Below are 19,981 nucleotides of genomic sequence, written 5' to 3'. Positions count from 1 at the left end.
TTCCTTTTCACGTCACTTTTTTTTTAGACACACGATTATTGCACTATTTTTCTGAGTGTGACCCTCTCTTGTGTGTGTGTTTGTGTGTGTGTGTGTGTGTGTGTGTGTGTGTGTGTGTTCTCATTGCTTTTTCCCCTAATTATGGTGATTTTCATTAATTTGTTTTTCTTATTGCTTTTGGTCTTCCCTGCCTTTTCCTTCTACTGTCCCTTCCTCCTCCCTCTTCCACTACTCCTGCCTCAACCTTATACTTTCCCTACACTGGTCTTAAACCCAGAACCATCAGACTGAAAGGTAGCAGCTCTGTCCACTACCCCACAGAGCTGCTTGGCAGTGCATGCTTTTTTGGGGGGACTTTTCATTCCACCATTTTGCTGTGGTAGTTTAAAAGCATAGTACAACCACACTGTGAGGAAAGTGTTTCATTTCCAGCTTCCATTGGAAGCCCAAAAAAAGAAATTTTAGCTTATGAACGAAAAAACATGAGAAAAGAGAAAGTTTTGCTTCTGAAGGGAACAAAGAAAATGAAATGTGTTTTTTTTTTTAATGTTGTTATGTAGTGTTTCCTGAAATGTTGTGTTTTGCTCTTCAGGGCCACTGTACTAAATGCAATGCCTTCGTCTGTCTTCATGTTATCAATTCTCATCAACTGCTGCTGTGGGAAAGTCATCCTCCTCCTCCTCCACTCAGTGCAGCCCTGGCTTTGCACCCAAACTTTGTAGCAACTCCGAAAAATCAAAAAGAATAATCCAATATAGAAATGTGTGTTAAAAAAAAGGCAGGATAGAGGTGAAGTAAGGTTACATTAGGATATGTTCATGGTCTGGTCGGAAAAATGACAACAAAGTGAAGTTAAATAAAACACCATCCCGATGTGTTCTATGTCACGTCAATAAAATGAAAACTCACATTCGGAGAGAAAGGTGAACAACAGATTTTTGAAGGAGATATTTGTAAAAAGTAGATATTGCATTTGCAATAACAAGCTGTTAAACTTTTCTAATGAACTTCAAAAACATCATCAAAACAACTGATGCCAAGATTTTCAAAGAAAATATTCAAATTCAAATAAAAAAAAAAACAAGCATAATGTACTCATAATGTACTGCCAACAAAGACTCTCTGCCATCCGAAAACTCAAAGCACTTTCTGTCGCCCCCCACCTTCTACTGTTACTGTACCAAAGCATCATCCAACCCATTCTCCTCTACTGTTTCCCCTGCTGCTACAACATGCTAACTGTCTCCAACAAAAACGAACTCATACGCACCACAAACACTGCCACCAAAATCATCCGCCTCCCCACACCCAACCTGTCTGACCTCAACAACAGAGCCATCATACGCAGAGCACGAACTATAACACTGGACCCCCAACACCCCCTCTACTCAGTCTTCACACTACTCCCCTCTGGTCGCAGATACAGATCCCCATACTGTAGGCGAGCCCGGTTTGGCAGAAGCTTCGTCCCATCGGCCATTGCACTGCTAAATAGAATGCCACTGTAATGTGTGCGGTGTGTTTTATATGTGTCCAGTGTGTTCATATGTGTCCGGTGTGTATATATGTGGGATGAGGTGCACCATTGCTGTGAGGCTGGGTGGATGTTTATTGTTTATTGTGTTCATACATGTATTCCTGTACAGACGGTGGCAACAAATCTCCTAATTAAGGACAAATAAAGATCTATCTATCTATCTATCTATCTATCTATCAATCTATCTATCTATATTTGTCACCTACAGTGCTGAGAGGAGCATTAAAAACTTGAAAAATATCCCTGCCGGGTACATTTAGATGAGAATTTTTTTGTAAAGTGCAATTCATTTGTAAATAATCCTGAGTTAACCATGTGAGCAATTGCTATTTTAAAAATATATTTTTTCACAGCCGTATTTTATTCTTTTATATTTGAGTAGATAGTTTCTTACGTCCACAATGTCATCTTGTCAGTGTTGTTGAAAGAACATCTAAACTAAATCATACAAAGCCCAGTGGTCTTTATGAATACAAGAATAAGTCATAGCACCCATTAAAAATAAAAAAAATATCTGAATTTAAAGAAATAAGCTGTAAAATACCTTTTGCTTTTTACGTCTTTTATTTGGAAGGTCATTTGACAGCCATTCTTGAGCATGAATGTTTAGTATTTTGGGCCATTTACGGTGAAGTGCAGAAAAAAGATTGAGATTTTCTTCTGGTACTTCAAGTCAGTTCATTCATGTCTTTTTTGGATAGTCTGGATAGTCTTAAAAGGAAAGGGGTTCTGCATTAAAATGATGCCTCAAAGAATACACATTCAAGCAGACACTTAATTCTGCCCTTCTGCTGGAAACAGTCCAGGAACTTTTCCAGTTTATAACAAACTGGTATTTTAACAGGACAAACCATTATGTTGTTCTTCTTCATAGTTGAGTAACGTATTAAACGTACTGTTTTTCTGCAATAAAGAGTCAGTTTGCTTTCTTTTCACAGCGTCCTGTGGTGCACTCGTCCCCTCGTCCGGTCCACTTTAAACGATTTTTGGCAAAGATTGCGTAGGATTTGTCCATAAACGGTCTCACAGGAGGCCACATCATGAGGCGGCCCAACCAGCCGAGTCCCACTGCGCCGTACATGACTGCAAAGGCTGGGATTCCACGGTGCACCTGACAAAACACACACACACAGTTCACTGACCGTTCATAACAATACTTGTAGGCTAACGTGCAGTCTTTAAAAATGTAATTTTGACCAACAATACATATATATATATATATATATATTATATATATTTTTTATTTAAAGTTATATTGTTGGTGCTTTTTGCCTTTATTTTATAGGACAGCTGGAGAGAGAAAGGAAGCGTGGGGAGTGGAGAACGGAGAAGACATGCAGGAAATGGTCACGGCTGGGAATCGAACCGGTGACCCCTGCGACGAGGACTGTAGCCTCTGTATGTGGGGCGCTTAGACCGCTAGGCAACCAGTGGCCCAGACCAACAATACTTTACAGTCCTGGTTACATTTATGTCATGAAACTTTACCTCCTGCTTCTCGTCAATCACATGCATCTCGTCCATGGCCATCTCATAGCTGACACCCTTGTGTTTCTCTCCATCATATCCTGGCAGGGAGATGTCGATAAAATCAACTTCTCCTGGCTTGCTTCTCTGCAAAAACTGGAGGAACCTGATCTCGGTCACACAAATGGGACACAGCCCATCATACAGCACCTGAAACAGAGCACACAACCACTCATGCATCTAACTACACAAGAGCATAATGACTGATGACAGAAGTTAAGATGTGATAATAAACAATGTTGAGACTAGTATGAACAACCATTGTAGAAAATAATGTTATCATAGCGTTCTCAGCTTCAGTTCCGCAGAAAGGAGTGCCAGGGGTACCAGGAAATGAGAAAATCAAGGAAATGCCAAAATGAATGATAAATAATGTAAGTAAATGAAAATTCAAACCCTTTATAATCCTATAATTTTAACAATGATTTTTGACTGTTTGTGAAGTGCTGATTGTGGTTACCAATTTCCATCAAGATACAAAGATGAAAGATAAAAAGGCATGCTTGACTTATAAAAAAGCATATTAAGTCAAATTCAAATACGAGTACTTGGATCTAAATGAGACCTAAGTGAAAACTGAAATAGTGAGTCATAATTATGCTTATAGTCACACTTTTGACCCACTAACACTTCTTAATACCTCATATTTGTTCTGCCTTGAGTCATATTTATGAGCAGCCTCAGGCATTTTTGCTGATCATTATCATTACAGCTTAAAATAACTTCATTATGCAAAGCTTGACTGATTGGTCTAATGTAATCGCCCACTTGGGGCAGATATGACAAACGGCTTGCTGTCACTTTTAATATCTATGGCGTCGTTTGGGATATGTAAAAGCTTCTACAGGATTTTGACCATATTTAATTTCATTGTTCCTGCTCAGCTGAAGTCTGGTGATCACGACTCAGAGGTTTTAAAAAGGTGAATGCTTTTGATATAAATTTGATATTTTCTTTAATGTTAAACTGGGGGAACTTGTTTAACCACTGGTGTCAATGTAAAGTATGCCACCTGGTAAACACCTACCTTGGGAGCTGTCTGAGAAAGAAGGCACAAGGAGAAGTAATATACAGAATTGGGACTTGTCAACTGGTCAGGACCATTGGCATCTAAATTAATTGTATGCTGAACATTATGTACTACTCTGTTCGCAAAACTAACAACAGAGTGATGGCTCTTCGTAGTGCAAAGTCTTTGATTGAACATTTGAACACAGACTGTACGAGCATATTTAGATACTACTACATTGTATACTTACTATAATAACATGCAGGAAAGCTTACCTTGACACCTGCAGACTCGGAGCTGTAGGTCCGATGCTGATGTCTACAGATGGCAGGTGTCACCCTTAATGCCCTTGAGTTTACACAAGTGGACAATCTGGCCAAACCTGAGACAACACATGGTCGTGCGTTGGAGAACATCAGCAAATACCTTCAACTCACTACAGAAAAACGTGTTATTCAAGAGCCAACTTGTAAGACAGCTTTAAAGCAAAGTGAGGTCTTCACTCCTCAGTGCCTGATGTTGGTGTCCCAGCTTACATAGCCAGCCAACACCTCGTGTTACGCAAGCAGTTTAGTAACAGATGCAGATCGTACACTGATAGCGTTCAAAGTAAATAATAGACTGACTTATTTACGTTTTACTTTACATTTATCTGGGTTAAAACGTTCGTATATTTTACAAGAGAGAGTTAAACCCATGCAAACGGTGGAGCGACAATTTCATAACATCGGCTGTCCGGGGGATGTGACGGAAGGGGGCGTGGTTCTCTCAGCTGAAAAGAGAGGTCTCACTCTGTTGTTTTTTACTTCATAAAATAAGATAAGATAAGATATTACTTTATTGATCCCCCGGGGGGGAAATTCAGTTGTTACAGCAACCCAGACATAAGTACAGTCAAGAAGAAGTTACAATAAGTAAAATTAAGTGAAATAAAATGAAATAAAATAAAATAAAATAAAATAAAATAAAAATAGATATATAAAGATGAAAATACAATCTAGATATATACAATGTTAAAAATGGAATTTAGATTAAATAGCAGTAATTAAAGGCAGTATTAAAAATGTTTCAGTAGTGACAGGTTGACATGGTGTGATTATGGTTGGTAATGACACATGAAGCACTGTAATAAATAAATATGGGTATATAATATGCCAGTGAATTGCAGTAAATAATTAGAATGTAATATAACATAATATAATATAGCAAAGATAATTATATAATATAATGTAATATGCATTATAATGTCATCGGCAGTCAGTGAGTCAGTACGAGAAGAGATGATGGAGTGTGACAGACAATGCAGGAATGGTATGGACCAAATGCAGGCCATGCTAAAGTCCCCTCTTATTTTTTTTAGGAGAACGTGCTCCACACTTAAAAAACCACAAACAAGAAGAATTTTTTAAAGTAAGTGTTCAAAACATGCTTCTGTCTTCCCGGCCACCGTAGTGTCAGGTAAAGGTAAGCAGGTGGAGGAGGCTTGGTTTAGACCCTGCAGGTGCCTGACTTACGTGCAAACAATTTCCCTTTTTTTTTTAAAAAAAAACGCTTTTTGTGGCGTTTTTAGTTACTATTGCGCCTATTGCGTTTGGCCTCCTCATCACAGCCGCAGGTGGGCAGTACTGGAATTTTTAGCTAAATCACTAGAAAAACGTAAGGGGTTCTTTGAGATGATGTTGGAGATTAAGAGGATGAGAGGAAATCTACTTACCAGAAAAAAGGCAAGTGGAGGATGGTGGTGGAGGATAAAGCAGTGCCCAAAATTGAGGATAAAAAGGAGGATAACGAAGAGGAGTGGCTCAAAAACCATCAGTAAAAACAGTAAGCTGCAAAAGTTCTTCTTGTGTGCTTGTTGCTTTGGGCAAGCATTGGCTCAGGAGTTGTATATTGATTTTTCCATTTGGACATTAGATGAATGTTTCATTTTGAACTGTTTCCCATACTCTTGTTTTTGCTCACAGTTTGAGTATAAGTTGTAAATCCACAGAGGTTTTTTGACATGATTATAATTTTCAAAAGTGATTTTCATGGTTCGATCAATTTATTTAAGTATTTGTACTCCCATTCAGCTAGACTTGTGTTTTACACAAAGAAATAAGCATTCCAATTCTACATGGGTCCCTTAACTACAACTTTGCAAAAAATATCAGCACCCTCCTATTAACATGCTTACATTCACAACACACATCCCATAGCTCATTAAAGAATAATTCCTTTGAGCTGCTGCTGAAGCAATCCATTTGAATACATTCCTTAGATTGTTTCATAACAGATGGATTATAGTACTACAGCTTGTCCTCATTTGACTCGAACAGGGTACTTTGTTGATATGACCTAAAGGACATTTGCTGTGGTGACTATAAGTAAATTTAAACTCAATGGGTATCCAGTATTTTCATTGATTGCATAGTTGTCTCTGAAGCCACCATGCAGTCAGCCTGAATGCATTACAGATGCATCATCTTACATCCACAAAGTACGTCATATCAGCTCAGCTGATCTTGGAGAAACCCTGCAACACCAACTGCTTGTTATATTGCCATTGTGTGGGCCTTGATTTTACCTTGGTTTCTATTGTATTCTCTCTCGTGTATGAGCTGCTTTTATATTTGCTGTTTATTGATATTCCATCTTTATTTGTCCTTTGGGTTCTTTGCCATTGTTGTAAACCAGATTTGTTGCAATATTTAATTCTCCAAAAGAGGAGAGGTGCAATATCTACAAAGGTGCAATGTAAGTTTGTCATTGACATAAGGGAATGTATACTGGTGTGACAGTGTGGACTGGCAGATTTTTTTCTATCTTCATTTGTTCTTTGTCTGTTGTGAAATAGTGCTTTACTATTACCATACCATTTTGTGTACTAGTCCGATGGATGTATGAACTGTGATTGCAGCCTGGGATGGTACTGTAGTCCAAGGCACATTTCCCCCAGGGGGCATTAAAGTTTATCCTTATCTAGAGATGGGTATCGAATTAGGTTCTTGTACCACCGAGTATAAATCACGTACAATAAAACGCATCCTTGTGACTGTGAGGGAGTGGAAGAGTAGGCGATTTTCCATACTGTCGCCGTGTAATAAAGTTCGCGACTGATCGGGTGGACGTCTTTGCTCTTTGCTCTCTGCATCTGCGCGGGAGCGCGCCAAACGGAGCCTGCAGCTGACGGGCGCGCGCACTCACCGCGAGGCAGAGCTCTGCATGAGGATTATGTTGAGACGCACTCTCTCGCTCCGACTACCTGCCCTGTTTATAACCGTTCCTGTGTGCGTGAATGCCCAACAAGTAAGTTGTGTGTCCTGTTATTATAAAGAGACGGAGAACTGACTTTTTCACGTCCGCAGGCATTCACGTGTGTTACTTGATAAACTCCCGAAAGAGAAATTAAAGCCACGAGCAAGCTAATATATGTAATCACCTATATAATTCTGTTTCTGTTCATTTCATGTTGAATACATTTATATATAGGCCTACAAACAGTTGGATGTTATTTTGATATATTTGTTAAAGTTTATATATTGAGAAATAAATACGTTAACTTTAAAAAAAAATTGAGATTTTGTTGTAAACAAATTAACATTTACAATTGATTTTATAAAGTTGGTATCGAAAAAAGTATCGTTAAGGAACCGGTATCGAAATAACCGGTATGAAACAACCCAACCCTATCCTTATCCTTATCCTTATAAGATCAGAGTGGACTTGGGGTGAGCCTTAATGTGCCTGCACAAAATCATCAAACTAGTAACATGGCCATCTATGCTATTTATAGACAAAAGTATCTCCCCACTGATGTATGCGTATATATATCCATGAGTATCTGTCAGTGTCTCAATCCAATCCAAAATAATACTGGGATAAACTTAGCCGGGGAGTGTTTGCAACCTTGAGTGGCCTAAATGAGAGCTTCCATCTGGATTCGAGGTTTCAGAATCAGGTTAATTATGAAAAACAGAGCAGATTTTTATTTCTTTGTAAACATACTTTTCATATTATTGAGATACCTATCTCATTAATTCATTTTTTTCTCAGGTGAATTAGATGCAGGTCCTTATATATCGGTGTGCTTATAATTTAGATACATATCGTGTTTGCAGACAGCACTATGTAGTATTAATAGAAGTAAAAACAATACATGCTATTTACGTAGCGCCTTTCAAAACACAGTTACACAGTTAGTAAGTGGTTTACACCATATACAAATAGACAGGGCAGATTAAAATAACATTAAAATGCATAAAAAAAACATTAGGTGTAGGACGTTAGCTGTTAAAAAAGCAAGATACAATACCGGCTGGGCTGGAAATGAAAAGGAACTTAAAAAAAATTGAGCCAATAAAACAATAAAAAACAGTATTCACAATAAAACAAAGTAGAAATAGAAATAAGAACAAGATTTAAAACAACCAGTCAGCAGATTTACTTTCAAAAGAAGGTTTTAAGGAGTGATTTATAAGCAGAATATATTACCTTTAGCTCAGTTATTCCTATTCCGGGGTACTTCATTGTGTCAGTGTTTTTTTTGACACAGTATTGGTGTTATTTTTTTGTAATCCTGTTGGATTGTTTATCCAGACTGGATATTTGTATACAGTCCAGAAACAACAAGCTTAAGTGTTCCCTTGAAACTGTCCCAGGTGTAAAGTTTAGTCGTACAATATGCAGCATCAGGGTTCCCACGCGTCCTGGAAAACCTGGAAAACCTGGAAATCAGTTGACCAGTTTTCCAGTACTGGAAAACACCTGGAAAATGGGAGAAAAAGTAAAATGTCCAGGAAAATCACATATAGTCCTGGAAAATGATTCCAACATGGCTGCGTTTGACCTGACCCTATTAACAAAACACATCCCCATTCATTGAAAGTTGAGTGCACGCTGTGCTGGAAAAGACAGCGACACTGCGCAACTTTTTTCACATCTTTTCTCCTTCACTTCATAATCATGCATTTACAGAAAACGGGGGTATATTGTTTATGTTTTATGGTACATTTGGCTCAATTACCGTACTCTAGCTCAGTTGTTCTCAAAGTGGGGTCCTGGGACCCCTGGGGGTCTGCGAACCATAGCGTGGGGGTCCGTGAAATAATTTGAATACATTTCTAATAAATTATAAAATTGTGCTGTGTCATTACAAAACAGCATATACACCATTGTTATGATACCATTTGGTGGCTCGAAGGGATATGTGAGTCTTGTTACTGTTAATTTTCTGAAAGCGTTTAAGATCAATTACTTGAAAAGTATAAATGCTGTCATGTTGAGTCCACAAGGAATGAAATGACCCTCTGTTTTAAAGTATACAAGTGGTATTTACCTGATTCAAATTGAAGTGTTATCTGTTTATCACTATGGTACAGGTCTGAAGGATTTACATTGATACATTTTACAATACAAATAGTTCCAAGGGCAACTAAGAGTGCAAAAGGTAGTAAGCATGTGCTTTAGTGATGGGAAGTTAAACTCTTTACAGAGAGCCGGCTCTTTCGACTCTCAAACGGCTTTTAATTTAGGATCTTTTGTAGCCGTATATTTTTTACCTTAATTTTCAAAAAAATAATAGTTTGTGTTGAAAACCCTTTACGTACGGTGTTTTATGAGAAGCCTTATAATGCCCAATTGTGTGCATTTCTTCTGTTACAAAATCATTCTCACCCTGATCCTAGGGTTATGATTAGGGTTAGGGTTAGGATTGTGGTTAGGGTTAGGGTTAGGATTAGGGTTAGGGTTAGGATTGTGGTTAGGGTTAGGATTAGGGTTAGGGTTAGGATTAGGGTTAGGGTTAGGGTTAGGATTAGGGTTATGATTAGGGTTAGGGTTAGGATTAGGGTTAGGATTAGGGTTAGGTTTAGGGTTAGGATTAGGGTTAGGGTTAGGGTTAGGGTTATGATTAGGGTTAGGGTTAGGATTAGGGTTAGGGTTAGGGTTGTGGTTAGGGTTAGGGTTATGATTAGGGTTAGGGTTAGGGTTATGATTAGGGTTAGGGTTAGGATTAGGGTTAGGGTTAGGATAAGGGTTAGGGTTAGGGTTAAGATTAGCGTTAGGGTTAGGATTAGGGTTAGGGTTAGGATTAGGGCTAGGATTAGGGTTAGGATTAGGGCTAGGATTAGGGTTAGGGTTATGGTTAGGGTTAGGGTTATGATTAGGGTTAGGGTTGTGGTTAGGGTTAGGGTTATGATTAGGGTTAGGGTTAGGGTTATGATTAGGGTTAGGGTTAGGATAAGGGTTAGGGTTAGGGTTAAGATTAGCGTTAGGGTTAGGATTAGGGCTAGGATTAGGGTTAGGGTTATGATTAGGGTTAGGATTAGGATTAGGGTTAGGATTAGGGTTAGGGTTGGGGTTATGATTAGGGTTAGGGTTATGATTAGGGTTAAGGTTAGGATTAGGGTTAGGGTTAGGGTTATGATTAGGGTTAGGGTTAGGGTTAGGATAAGGGTTAGGGTTAGGGTTAAGATTAGCGTTAGGGTTAGGATTAGGGTTAGGGTTAGGATTAGGGCTAGGATTAGGGTTAGGGTTATGATTAGGGTTAGGATTAGGATTAGGATTAGGGTTAGGGTTGGGGTTATGATTAGGGTTAGGGTTATGATTAGGGTTAGGGTTAGGATTAGGGTTAGGGTTAGGATTAGGGTTAGGATTGTGATTAGGGTTAGGGTTATGATTAGGGTTAGGATTATGATTAGGGGTGGATTAGGGTTAGGATTAGGGTTATGATTATGATTAGGGTTAGGGTTAGGGTTTTGATTAGGGTTAGGGTTATGATTAGGGTTAGGATTAGGGTTAGTGTTAGGGTTAGGGTTAGGATTGTGATAAGGGTTAGGGTTTTGATTAGGGTTAGGATTAGGGTTAGGGTTAGGGTTAGGATTAGGATTAGGGTTAGGGTTAGGATTAGGGTTAGGGTTAGGGTTAGGATTAGGGTTAGGGTTAGGGTTAGGGTTAGGATTAGGGTTAGGGTTAGGATTAGGGTTATGATTAGGGTTAGGGTTAGGATTAGGGTTAGGGTTAGGGTTAGGGTTTAGGGTTAGGGTAAGGGTTAGGGTTAAGGTTAGGGTTAGGATTAGGATTAGGGTTAGGGTTAGGGTTAGGATTAGGGTTAGGGTTAGGGTTAGGGTTAGGGTTAAGATTAGGGTTAGGATTAGGGTTAGGGTTAGGATTAGGGTTAGGTTTAGGGTTAGGGTTAAGATTAGGGTTAGGATTAGGGTTAGGGTTAGGATTAGGGTTAGGATTAGGATTAGGGTTAGGATTAGGGTTAGGGTTAGGATTAGGGTTAGGGTTAGGATTAGGATTAGGGTTAGGATTAGGGTTAGGGTTAGGATTAGGGTTAGGATTAGGGTTAGGGTTAGGGTTAGGGTTAGGATTAGGGTTAGGGTTAGGGTTAGGATTAGGATTAGGGTTAGGGTTAGGGTTAGGATTAGGGTTAGGTTTAGAACCAGATCTAAACTTAAGCATACAGAACTAGAACCGAACTCATGCAAACAGAACCAGAATCAAACTCAACCAGAACCAAACCAGAACCAAACCAGAACCAAACCAGAACCAAACCAGAACCGGAATAGAACTGAACCAGAACCGACCCAGAACCGACCCAGAACCGAACCAGACCCGAACCAGAACCGAACCAAACCAGAACAAAACCAGAACCAAACCAGACCCGGAATCGAACTGAACCAGAACCGAACCAGAACCGAACCAGAACCGAACCAGAACCGAACCAGAAACGTACCAGAACTGAACCAGAACCGAACAGAACCATACCAGAACCGAACCAGAACCGAACCAGAACCGAACCAGAACCGAACCAGAACTGAACCGGAACCGAATCAGAACCGAACCAGAACCGTACCAGAACCATACCAGAACCGAACCAGACTTGAACCAGAACCGAACCAGACCAGAACCGAACCGGAACCGAATATGAACCGAACCGAACCAGAACCGAAGCAGAACCGAAGCAGAACCGAACCAGAACCGAATCAGAACTGAACCAGAACTGTACCAGAACCAAACCAGACGTGAACCAGAATTGAACCAGAACAGAACCTTACCAGAACCTTACCAAAACATAACCAGAACCGAACCAGAACCAAACTCAAGCAAACAGAACCAGAACCAACTCAGGTAAACCGAACCAGAACCAAACTCAAGCAAACAGAACCAGAACCAAACTGAAGAAAACAGAACCAGAACCAAACTCAAGCAAGCAAACAGAACCAGAACCAACTCAGGTAAACCGAACCAGAACCAAACTCAAGCAAACAGAACCAGAACCAAACTCAAGCAAACAGAACCAGAACCAAACTCAAGCAAACATTATTAATGTCCTCAGGTTGGTATTGAGAAAAATCAGATGCCTCAGCTTGGATGGGCTGATCCGATTTCTCCTCTCAGTGAGTATTTGCCCGGTCTTCAAGAAGACTCTCTCTGAAGGAACAGATGAAGCCAGGATACACAGCCTCCCCTAAGTATGTAAGAGATGATTTCATTGATAGCCATAGACTACATGTCTTTCAATGTAGACTTCCACTGAGAGGAACATATTAGACTATTTAGAAACTAAATTTAGACGGTCATACCAGCTTGATCATCAATGAAAATGTCCTGGAAATATCCTGGAAAATGATCTCTGGAAAAGAGTGGGAACCCTGAGCATGTATGCATTGATGGTCTGGTGTCTGGAAATGATTAACTCAAGTACTGGTACAAGTTAACATACTTCAAAGTGAATACCTTACAGGTAAAAATCATAAAAGTACATGATTATTATCTTCTGACACAAATCCAAAATGTATCAAGAGGTTCATCAGGGCCACAACACTTTTAAACAGATTCAGAATAAATGGATGTACTTTACTTGTCAGACATTGGTACTGATCCTTGTCCGAGCATGTTGTTTTTCTTAAGTTTGTCCATTCATAGTTACAGGCTACATATTAATCGCAGGCTGTCGCCGGGTTATAGCTGTGTTTGTGTGTGGTCACTTGTATTTATCAAGCGAGCCCACGTGATGAGATCAAAGGCCTTACTGCAGGGTCTTGCTGAGGGAGAGAGCCTCAGCCTGGTACAACAACAGGGTTCACAGACCGAGTTGATACGGTTCCAAAGATTTGTACAGAGGTGAGTGCTCATGTTTCAATGTCCCGTCTGCGATACGAGGCCACTGCCATAGCTTCAGAAATGTGGATATGTTTGATGATTGTGTTCACTTCTTTTACTTTTTTCCACTTCTCAGCTGGTGTGTAGAACATGCCCCCCGCAGCAACAACCAATCTCGGCTACACCCCGCCAGATGGAGGCTGGGGCTGGGCTGTGGTCTTCGGTGCTTTCATCTCCATAGGATTCTCCTACGCCTTTCCTAAATCACTCACCATCTACTTCAAGGAGATTCAGGAATATTTTGACATTTCATACAGCCAGATTGCCTGGGTGTCCTCTGTCATGCTTGCATCTATGTATGCAGGAGGTTAGTGTCCAGTCCACACAATGCTTTTAAGTTTGAAACTTTCCCACACTTTGACTGAGGGTGCTTTCATCATCATTTATTTGTTCTTTATTAAACCAGTACAGATCGAGCCTCAGATTGTAAACCTTTAAGAAAATAGTAAGTTGGTTCTCTTCTTTGTACAGGACCTGTGAGCAGTATTCTTGTCAACCGCTACGGCAGCAGACCTGTGGTTATGGTCGGCGGGGTCATGGTCAGTGCTGCCATGGTGATTGCGTCTTTTGGCAAGACAATCATTCATCTGTATCTCTGTGTGGGAGTCATTGGAGGTAAATGTCATTCACATTTTTTATTTTTTGTCTTCTTCACATCACATAAACTACATTTGATTTAGATGTTTCTATTATCTTACTACCAATAAGGTTGCTGCTAATCTGTGCAGTGTTTGCTTTACAAAGCTTGACTGTGACTGGCTGACACAGGAGGATGCTACTTGTCTGGTTACTCCCATTCAGGAGGAGGTTTTTCCATTATCAGGGTTAGTCCACCAGAGTCCTTGTGCCCTGGTGTGGGATCAAACAGGGTCAAATTACACAATGAGTAAATATACGCACAAATCACTGTGAAAAATCCAAGCATTTACATGTAGTGCTATTAAAGCAATAATTAGATTTCAATAGACCTATTTTTTTTTTCTGTTATGGGAAATTTCTGACTCAGTCAGATGCGTTTTGAAAATCCCCCATGTGCATACATGTATGCCAGACCACGTGATCATGCTACAAACTGTGAGCAAACAAACATCTCAGACTTTAAACTTTAAACGCATAGAGATGCTCCACCTACTGGGGATCAAGCTTGGAATAGGAATACTATGCAAAGAATAGATAACTTCAGAATGTACCATTTGGGCTACAACCGCAAGTTATATTCAGTCTGCAGGTTATTTAATCATACCTTCAAAAAAACCAACCAAAATTAAAGGGTAGAAGTAGGAACAGTTTTCTTTAGGTCAAGATTTTATCTTCAAAGTGCTGTTCGACCAACTATCCAGATTCAAAAAATGTTTAGCTTGCTGGAGAGCTTTGTATAAGATGAGCCTCTCATTCAGCAATTTAGAAATATTTTACTGCTTATAGCATAATTAATGTAATTCTGCTAATAAAGCTATTTGGGTGTCAATGTGAAGCCACTGTTGTAAACACAGGATTTGCTAGAAGAATCACTCAAGGCAAGGCAAGTTTATTTACAAAGCACCATTCATACAAAGAGTAATTCAAAGTGCTTTACAGAGTTAAAAACAAAAACCAGAACAGTAACAATCAACAAAAACACACAGCAAACATTAACATTTTATATGTGGCCAGTTATGTTTGATCTACTCTCTCTCTCTCTCTCTCTCTCTCTCTCTCTCTCTCTCTCTCTCTCTATTGTACTTATGTAACTTAACGTACATAGTAAATAGTGTTGGGTCTTATTATTTATTTAAATTAGGAGGGATTATTCTAAATAATCAGCCCCCTTCACTGCTCTGAAGTCCGTAACTTGCAGAGTCTTACCTTCCCGCCGGACACAGAATCACAAATGATCTTGTCTTAACCGAAATTAACCTTTAATTATTCGATTCATCTCAGAACTTCTTCCCAAGGATTAAGACTCACACATTGAATCTTTTCTGTGTCGAGTCGCAGCCCGAAGCTGGCTCAGACCTCTTGACACCCCTGCAGGGTGCCCGTATGCCCAACATTTAATTGTAGATCCAATATCAGGTTAGTATACCTTGTCAGAAAATACCCAATTTAAAATATTAAAAAAACATAAGAAATAAAAGATAAAATATTTTAAAATCTAAGATCAAGAAAGAAAGAAAGTAAAAAAATTAGTTACGAAACTTCATTAAAACTCAGTTTGTTAAAATAAATTAAAAGTTTGTAGTTACAGAAATAAAACTAAGGTTTAAAAATTCACTCAGAGGGCAGCAATCATTCCAAAGTTGGTTTTATTGATCAAAAATATGTTCAAAACCAAAAAATCTAAACAAAAATACCTTAATGAATCATTATGGGAATCAATGTGACCTTAACTCATCATTGCATGTTGAGATCTGAACGCTCAGTCTGCATACAGAGGTGGTCTTGGGAGGCATTTGTCCACATTGATCTGACAGTGTGTATGCTCATGTGTACTTGGCTGCATTAAGATCCACCCACTTTCCTGTATTCACAGCAGTGATCATGCAGAGTAACAGACCACCCGCTTGACTGATGTTTTTTCAGCTTTCTCTGCTGAACATCTTTCACTTCTCTCATGTCATTTCAACATCTGTTCTTTCATGCTCTCTCTCTCTCTCTCTCTCTCTCTCTCTCTCTCTCTCTCTCTCTCTCTCTCTCTCTCTCTCTCTCTCTCTCTCTCTCTCTCCCCCTCTCTCTCATACTGCATAAACAATGTGATCTGTCCTGGATGTCACTGAGCCCCCTGATGTAATACATGATCAATGCTTCCAAGTGCAGGAGGAGAGCAGTGCATTAATTAGATATAACGTGGATCTTTGGGCTATCATGGTCAATATTCTTTCATTTAACCACTGTAATCAGTCTCAAGTCTGCTGTCATTGTAACACAAAGATAACCATAGGACTGTAACCCTAGGAACACCAGGCTTCAAATAATCAAATCAAAGTTAATATCATGTCATCACTTCAGCCTGTGATCACCAGCTCCCCCCTGCTGCTCGTGCAGTATGTGTGTGTGGGAGAGAGAGAAAAAGTGCAGCCTTCACTCTGTCAGCAAAAATCTTTGTTATCATGCAATGTTTTAAAGTTTAATGAGGGTGAATGGGGCTTTGTGTTAGTTTGCATCTAAAGCAGGGCAGTGAGATCCAATATGAAGGTCACTGGAGTCTAATCTTTGATGCAAGGTGTGAATGTTCATACTTAATGCTGGTCACTTTTGTTCCAATCACTAAAAACAACAGGTTGATGCACAGTATGAACAGAGTCTCAGATTCAAATGTCCCCCTTAATGTCAGTCTGCTCTTTTATTCATGTCTTGGCCCTGCCTTGACTGAAACAGACCATAAGGGATATGAATAGGTGTTTTATTGGTTTGGTGATATCTAACCATACTACATGATCTAGAACAGTCCATGTGAGAAGTATAAATATCATCATCAAATTCAGAAGTTAAAATCAATTCTTTATGGTATGTTTACTAACCATTTTCTTCATTTTAACAGGTTTTGGCCTGGCCTTCAACCTGCAGCCTGCTCTGACAATCATCGGTACTTACTTCCAGGTCAAAAGGCCGATGGCGAACGGGCTGGCTATGACAGGGAGTCCGGTTGTTCTCTGCACCCTAGCTCCTCTCAATCAGTTTCTGTTCGACTCTTTCGGCTGGAGAGGGAGCTTCCTGATCCTGGGGTCGATCGTTTTGAACTGCTGTGTGGCTGGTTCTTTGATGCGGCCAGTAAACAAAAATGCTCTACCCAAGCCAGAGGCTGAGCCATCAGAGTGTAACGGGGCTGCTGCTGAGGAAGCTGCAAGCGTGCCATCGGCTAACCTCCTGACTGAGAAAAATCAAAGTGAAAGCAAGAGTCAGGGCTGCATGGAGAAATTGGTTGATTTCTCCCTTTTCAGACACCGGGGATTCCTCATTTACCTTGTTGGTAATGTGGTCATGTTTTTTGGCTTTTTCGCGCCTGTGGTTTTCCTTGCACCGTACGCCAAACATCTGGGGATCGATGAATATTCAGCGGCTTTCTTGCTTTCTATTTTCGCTCTGGTGGACATGTTCATCAGACCGGCAACTGGCCTCTTAGGCAACACCAAGTGGGTCAGGCCGAGGATCCAGTACTTCTTCAGCTTTGCAGTTTCCTACAATGGAGTGTGTCACCTTTTATGTCCACTGGCAAATGGATACGTGGGTCTGGTTATTTATGCCGTCTTCTTTGGCTTGGCGTTTGGGATGGTTTCTGCACTGCTGTTTGAAGTTCTGATGGATCTAGTCGGAGCGCATCGCTTCTCTAGTGCAGTTGGACTCGTCACCATTATTGAGTGTGGACCAGTGCTTCTTGGACCTCCATTATCAGGTTTGTGAATTAAAAAAGTGTTAACATTTTTAATTTCAGATTACAGTGCATAAAAAAAAGAAAGGTGATCACAACATAATGACTCAATTACTCTGCATCTTCTCTTTCAGGAGCTCTGGTTGATTATTTCGGGGACTACAAATACATGTACTACGCGTGTGGAGTGTTCATGCTGGTGCCAGGTATATTTTTCTTCATCATGCATTACTTCAACTACAAGAGACTGGACGAGGAGCAGAGGCAGGCTGAGGCTGTGGATATGAGGACTTGTGAAGAGGCAATGGAACTTAAAACGAGCCCGGATGATAAAACGGTGCATGAAACAGATGGATGAACTTGCTGACTCTGAATCCATTTTAGTGGACGTAGAAAGATGACACCACAGAGGCCTTACAGCAGGGCATACAGCGTATGGGGTATTATTGATAGAAATTATTTTCTACTGTGGATGAGGTTGTTGGACTCCTTGGACCCTTTGCTACATATCTTCAGACCATCATTTGGTATTTTATTGGTTGTTTTATGAATGTTATTATTACTACATTATGTGGCAATTGTAGGCTCTTAAGGCCTTCCTTCATAAATCATACAGTAATGCCTTTGGTACAATTACCATAATGGCTCTATAAACATTTACGATTCCTCTTTGTTTTTTCAGAGGCTGAATAAATAGTGATTTTCCTAAGAGACTGATATAAAATAATGAGTCAAACCCTCACTTAGTCTTATTACAAGTGTCCCTTTTCATGCTTTATACCACTAGATGGCACTAGACACTGTCATGAGAACTGACAGTGCTCCACATCTCTCTCATTAGGCTGCAGTGTAACAAAGGATATCTTCATTGGTGTTTTGGTTCATTACAGTATAGCTTTCAAAGTGTGGGGCGTGACCCGCCTACAGGCCGCCTGAACTTGCGACCGGATCCCCAAAGGAGCAGCAATTAAAAGATGAGAAATTAACTGACTGTTGTAAAGACCACAGACTATATTTTCTTAGGATATCTTTCCCAAAGCCTCCTCATGCAGCTCATAAGTGAAAGTCTTAAGTGAAAAGATAAATCCCTATTTGTTCTTCAGGTTTTGGTAAAATTCATTTTCAGTGTCTTAGGGATGTGCACATGTTTTACTGAAGTGCAGTCATAAAGATTCAGTATGTTTAAAGCAGATGTTTTTGCAGTGATCTTTCCTGAAGTGTGGGAAACCCTCTATGGATTTATTATTAGAACTACATTTGCATGCAGAGGCAAAACGCCTGCTATGCCTTGTTGACATGAAACATGTCATGCTTGTAACACCTTTAATGCATTTGCCACTTACTTACATTCATTTAACCAATTCCAATATTAGTCTTTAGTTTTGTAATTTTGGCTGAGACACATTTGTATGCTGTACATTGTAAAAAACATTATAAAAGAAGTTCAAAGATTGTGACTCATCTACCTTCAGAGAAAATACCATCTGCAGATAAAATCTGTCATTTTATACCAGGTCGTTTTCATCCCACCACAGGTCAAACTTTATATTCTAAACTTTATATTCTAACACATTGCATGATTACACCCCCTTAGTGTCTGGCCTTGAGCACCTGCATTTCAAGATACATGGAGAAGCAGTGCGGGAAAAGAACAATGCCATTATTAGAGAAATCTGCTTAAAGGATCCATTTTTATCACGTCCCTGCAAGGTGCTTATTGACTTCCTTCTGTAGATAGACCGAAATTGCTTAAGTGAAAAAAATCAATATGTTTATTTATAAGCTTAGATAACCGTATCTGAATATGAGATAAACGGTGTGAGCCTATGGCTTGTGGGAGTGTGCTCTTCTTCTTGTGTCCTGCTTTGGTTCCAATCAACTTAAAATCACTGGGTCAATACAACAGCAATGTAATTCTGGATTAATGGTGATGGGTTGTTTGCCCCAGTGGTAGTGTTATCTATTTGTAGCTTTGTAGTAGGTAGATAGGGAAGTGTGTGTGGTTAGTCGAGTAAAGGGTTGGTTGTACATTGTGTCTGAACTGTAGCACAGCCTTCCTACACAAGGCTTTAAATACGGTTAATGGCTACTGCTGTAATGTTTGACCACCCAGATGTAATCAAGCACAGATGACAGATGGCATTTTGGAAGTATTTTGATGTAGAAAATGGAGATAAGGTTGTATGTGGGCTGTGTCTGGTGAAACTGGCAAATAACCAATCCACCAGAACAATGCATGACCAGCAAATGCATTAACCTGCTAACCTGCCACATACAGCAAAATAACTGTTTACCCGTAGACCCTATAATCTAGTGGTTTGTGTGGTACATCAATTGTGCTCAAGTTTGACTGTTTCTTAGTGTTCTCCTCCTTTAGACTTATCATTAAATTGGAATTCAAATTAGGAAT

At 39.8% G+C, this 19,981-nt stretch overlaps 2 protein-coding genes across 9 annotated transcripts; one reads left to right on the top strand and one right to left on the bottom strand.

Moving 5' to 3' along the window:
- Positions 1-2,078: 2,078 nt before the first annotated feature.
- Positions 2,079-4,834, bottom strand: LOC117821899 (uncharacterized protein At5g50100, chloroplastic-like). Of its 2 annotated transcripts, XM_034696454.1 has the most exons (4): positions 4,720-4,828; positions 4,349-4,455; positions 3,026-3,214; positions 2,079-2,648 (listed from the first exon to the last, which is right to left on the bottom strand). In XM_034696454.1, exons 1-4 carry the CDS (start codon positions 4,769-4,771, stop codon positions 2,454-2,456), a joined length of 543 nt encoding a protein of 180 aa, XP_034552345.1. In that variant the 5' UTR covers positions 4,772-4,828; the 3' UTR covers positions 2,079-2,453. The 2 variants fall into 2 exon arrangements, with proteins under 2 accessions (XP_034552345.1, XP_034552346.1); XM_034696455.1 differs by having other exon boundaries at positions 4,349-4,834.
- A 798-nt stretch (positions 4,835-5,632) lies between these two features.
- LOC117821898 (monocarboxylate transporter 2-like) lies at positions 5,633-19,022 on the top strand. 7 transcript variants are annotated; one of them, XM_034696449.1, is made up of 6 exons: positions 5,633-5,897; positions 13,099-13,184; positions 13,300-13,530; positions 13,695-13,838; positions 16,744-17,595; positions 17,706-19,022. In XM_034696449.1, exons 3-6 carry the CDS (start codon positions 13,314-13,316, stop codon positions 17,927-17,929), a joined length of 1,437 nt encoding a protein of 478 aa, XP_034552340.1. In that variant the 5' UTR covers positions 5,633-5,897; positions 13,099-13,184; positions 13,300-13,313; the 3' UTR covers positions 17,930-19,022. The 7 variants fall into 7 exon arrangements, with proteins under 7 accessions (XP_034552340.1, XP_034552338.1, XP_034552342.1 ...); XM_034696447.1 differs by having other exon boundaries at positions 13,063-13,184; XM_034696448.1 differs by lacking the exon at positions 5,633-5,897 and adding an exon at positions 7,301-7,361 and having other exon boundaries at positions 13,063-13,184.
- The last annotated feature ends 959 nt before the right edge of the window (positions 19,023-19,981 follow it).

The sequence above is a fragment of the Notolabrus celidotus genome, chromosome 11, assembly GCF_009762535.1.
Source record: "Notolabrus celidotus isolate fNotCel1 chromosome 11, fNotCel1.pri, whole genome shotgun sequence".
Classification (NCBI taxonomy): domain Eukaryota; kingdom Metazoa; phylum Chordata; class Actinopteri; order Labriformes; family Labridae; genus Notolabrus; species Notolabrus celidotus.
This window is presented reverse-complemented; position numbering and strand designations above follow the sequence as displayed.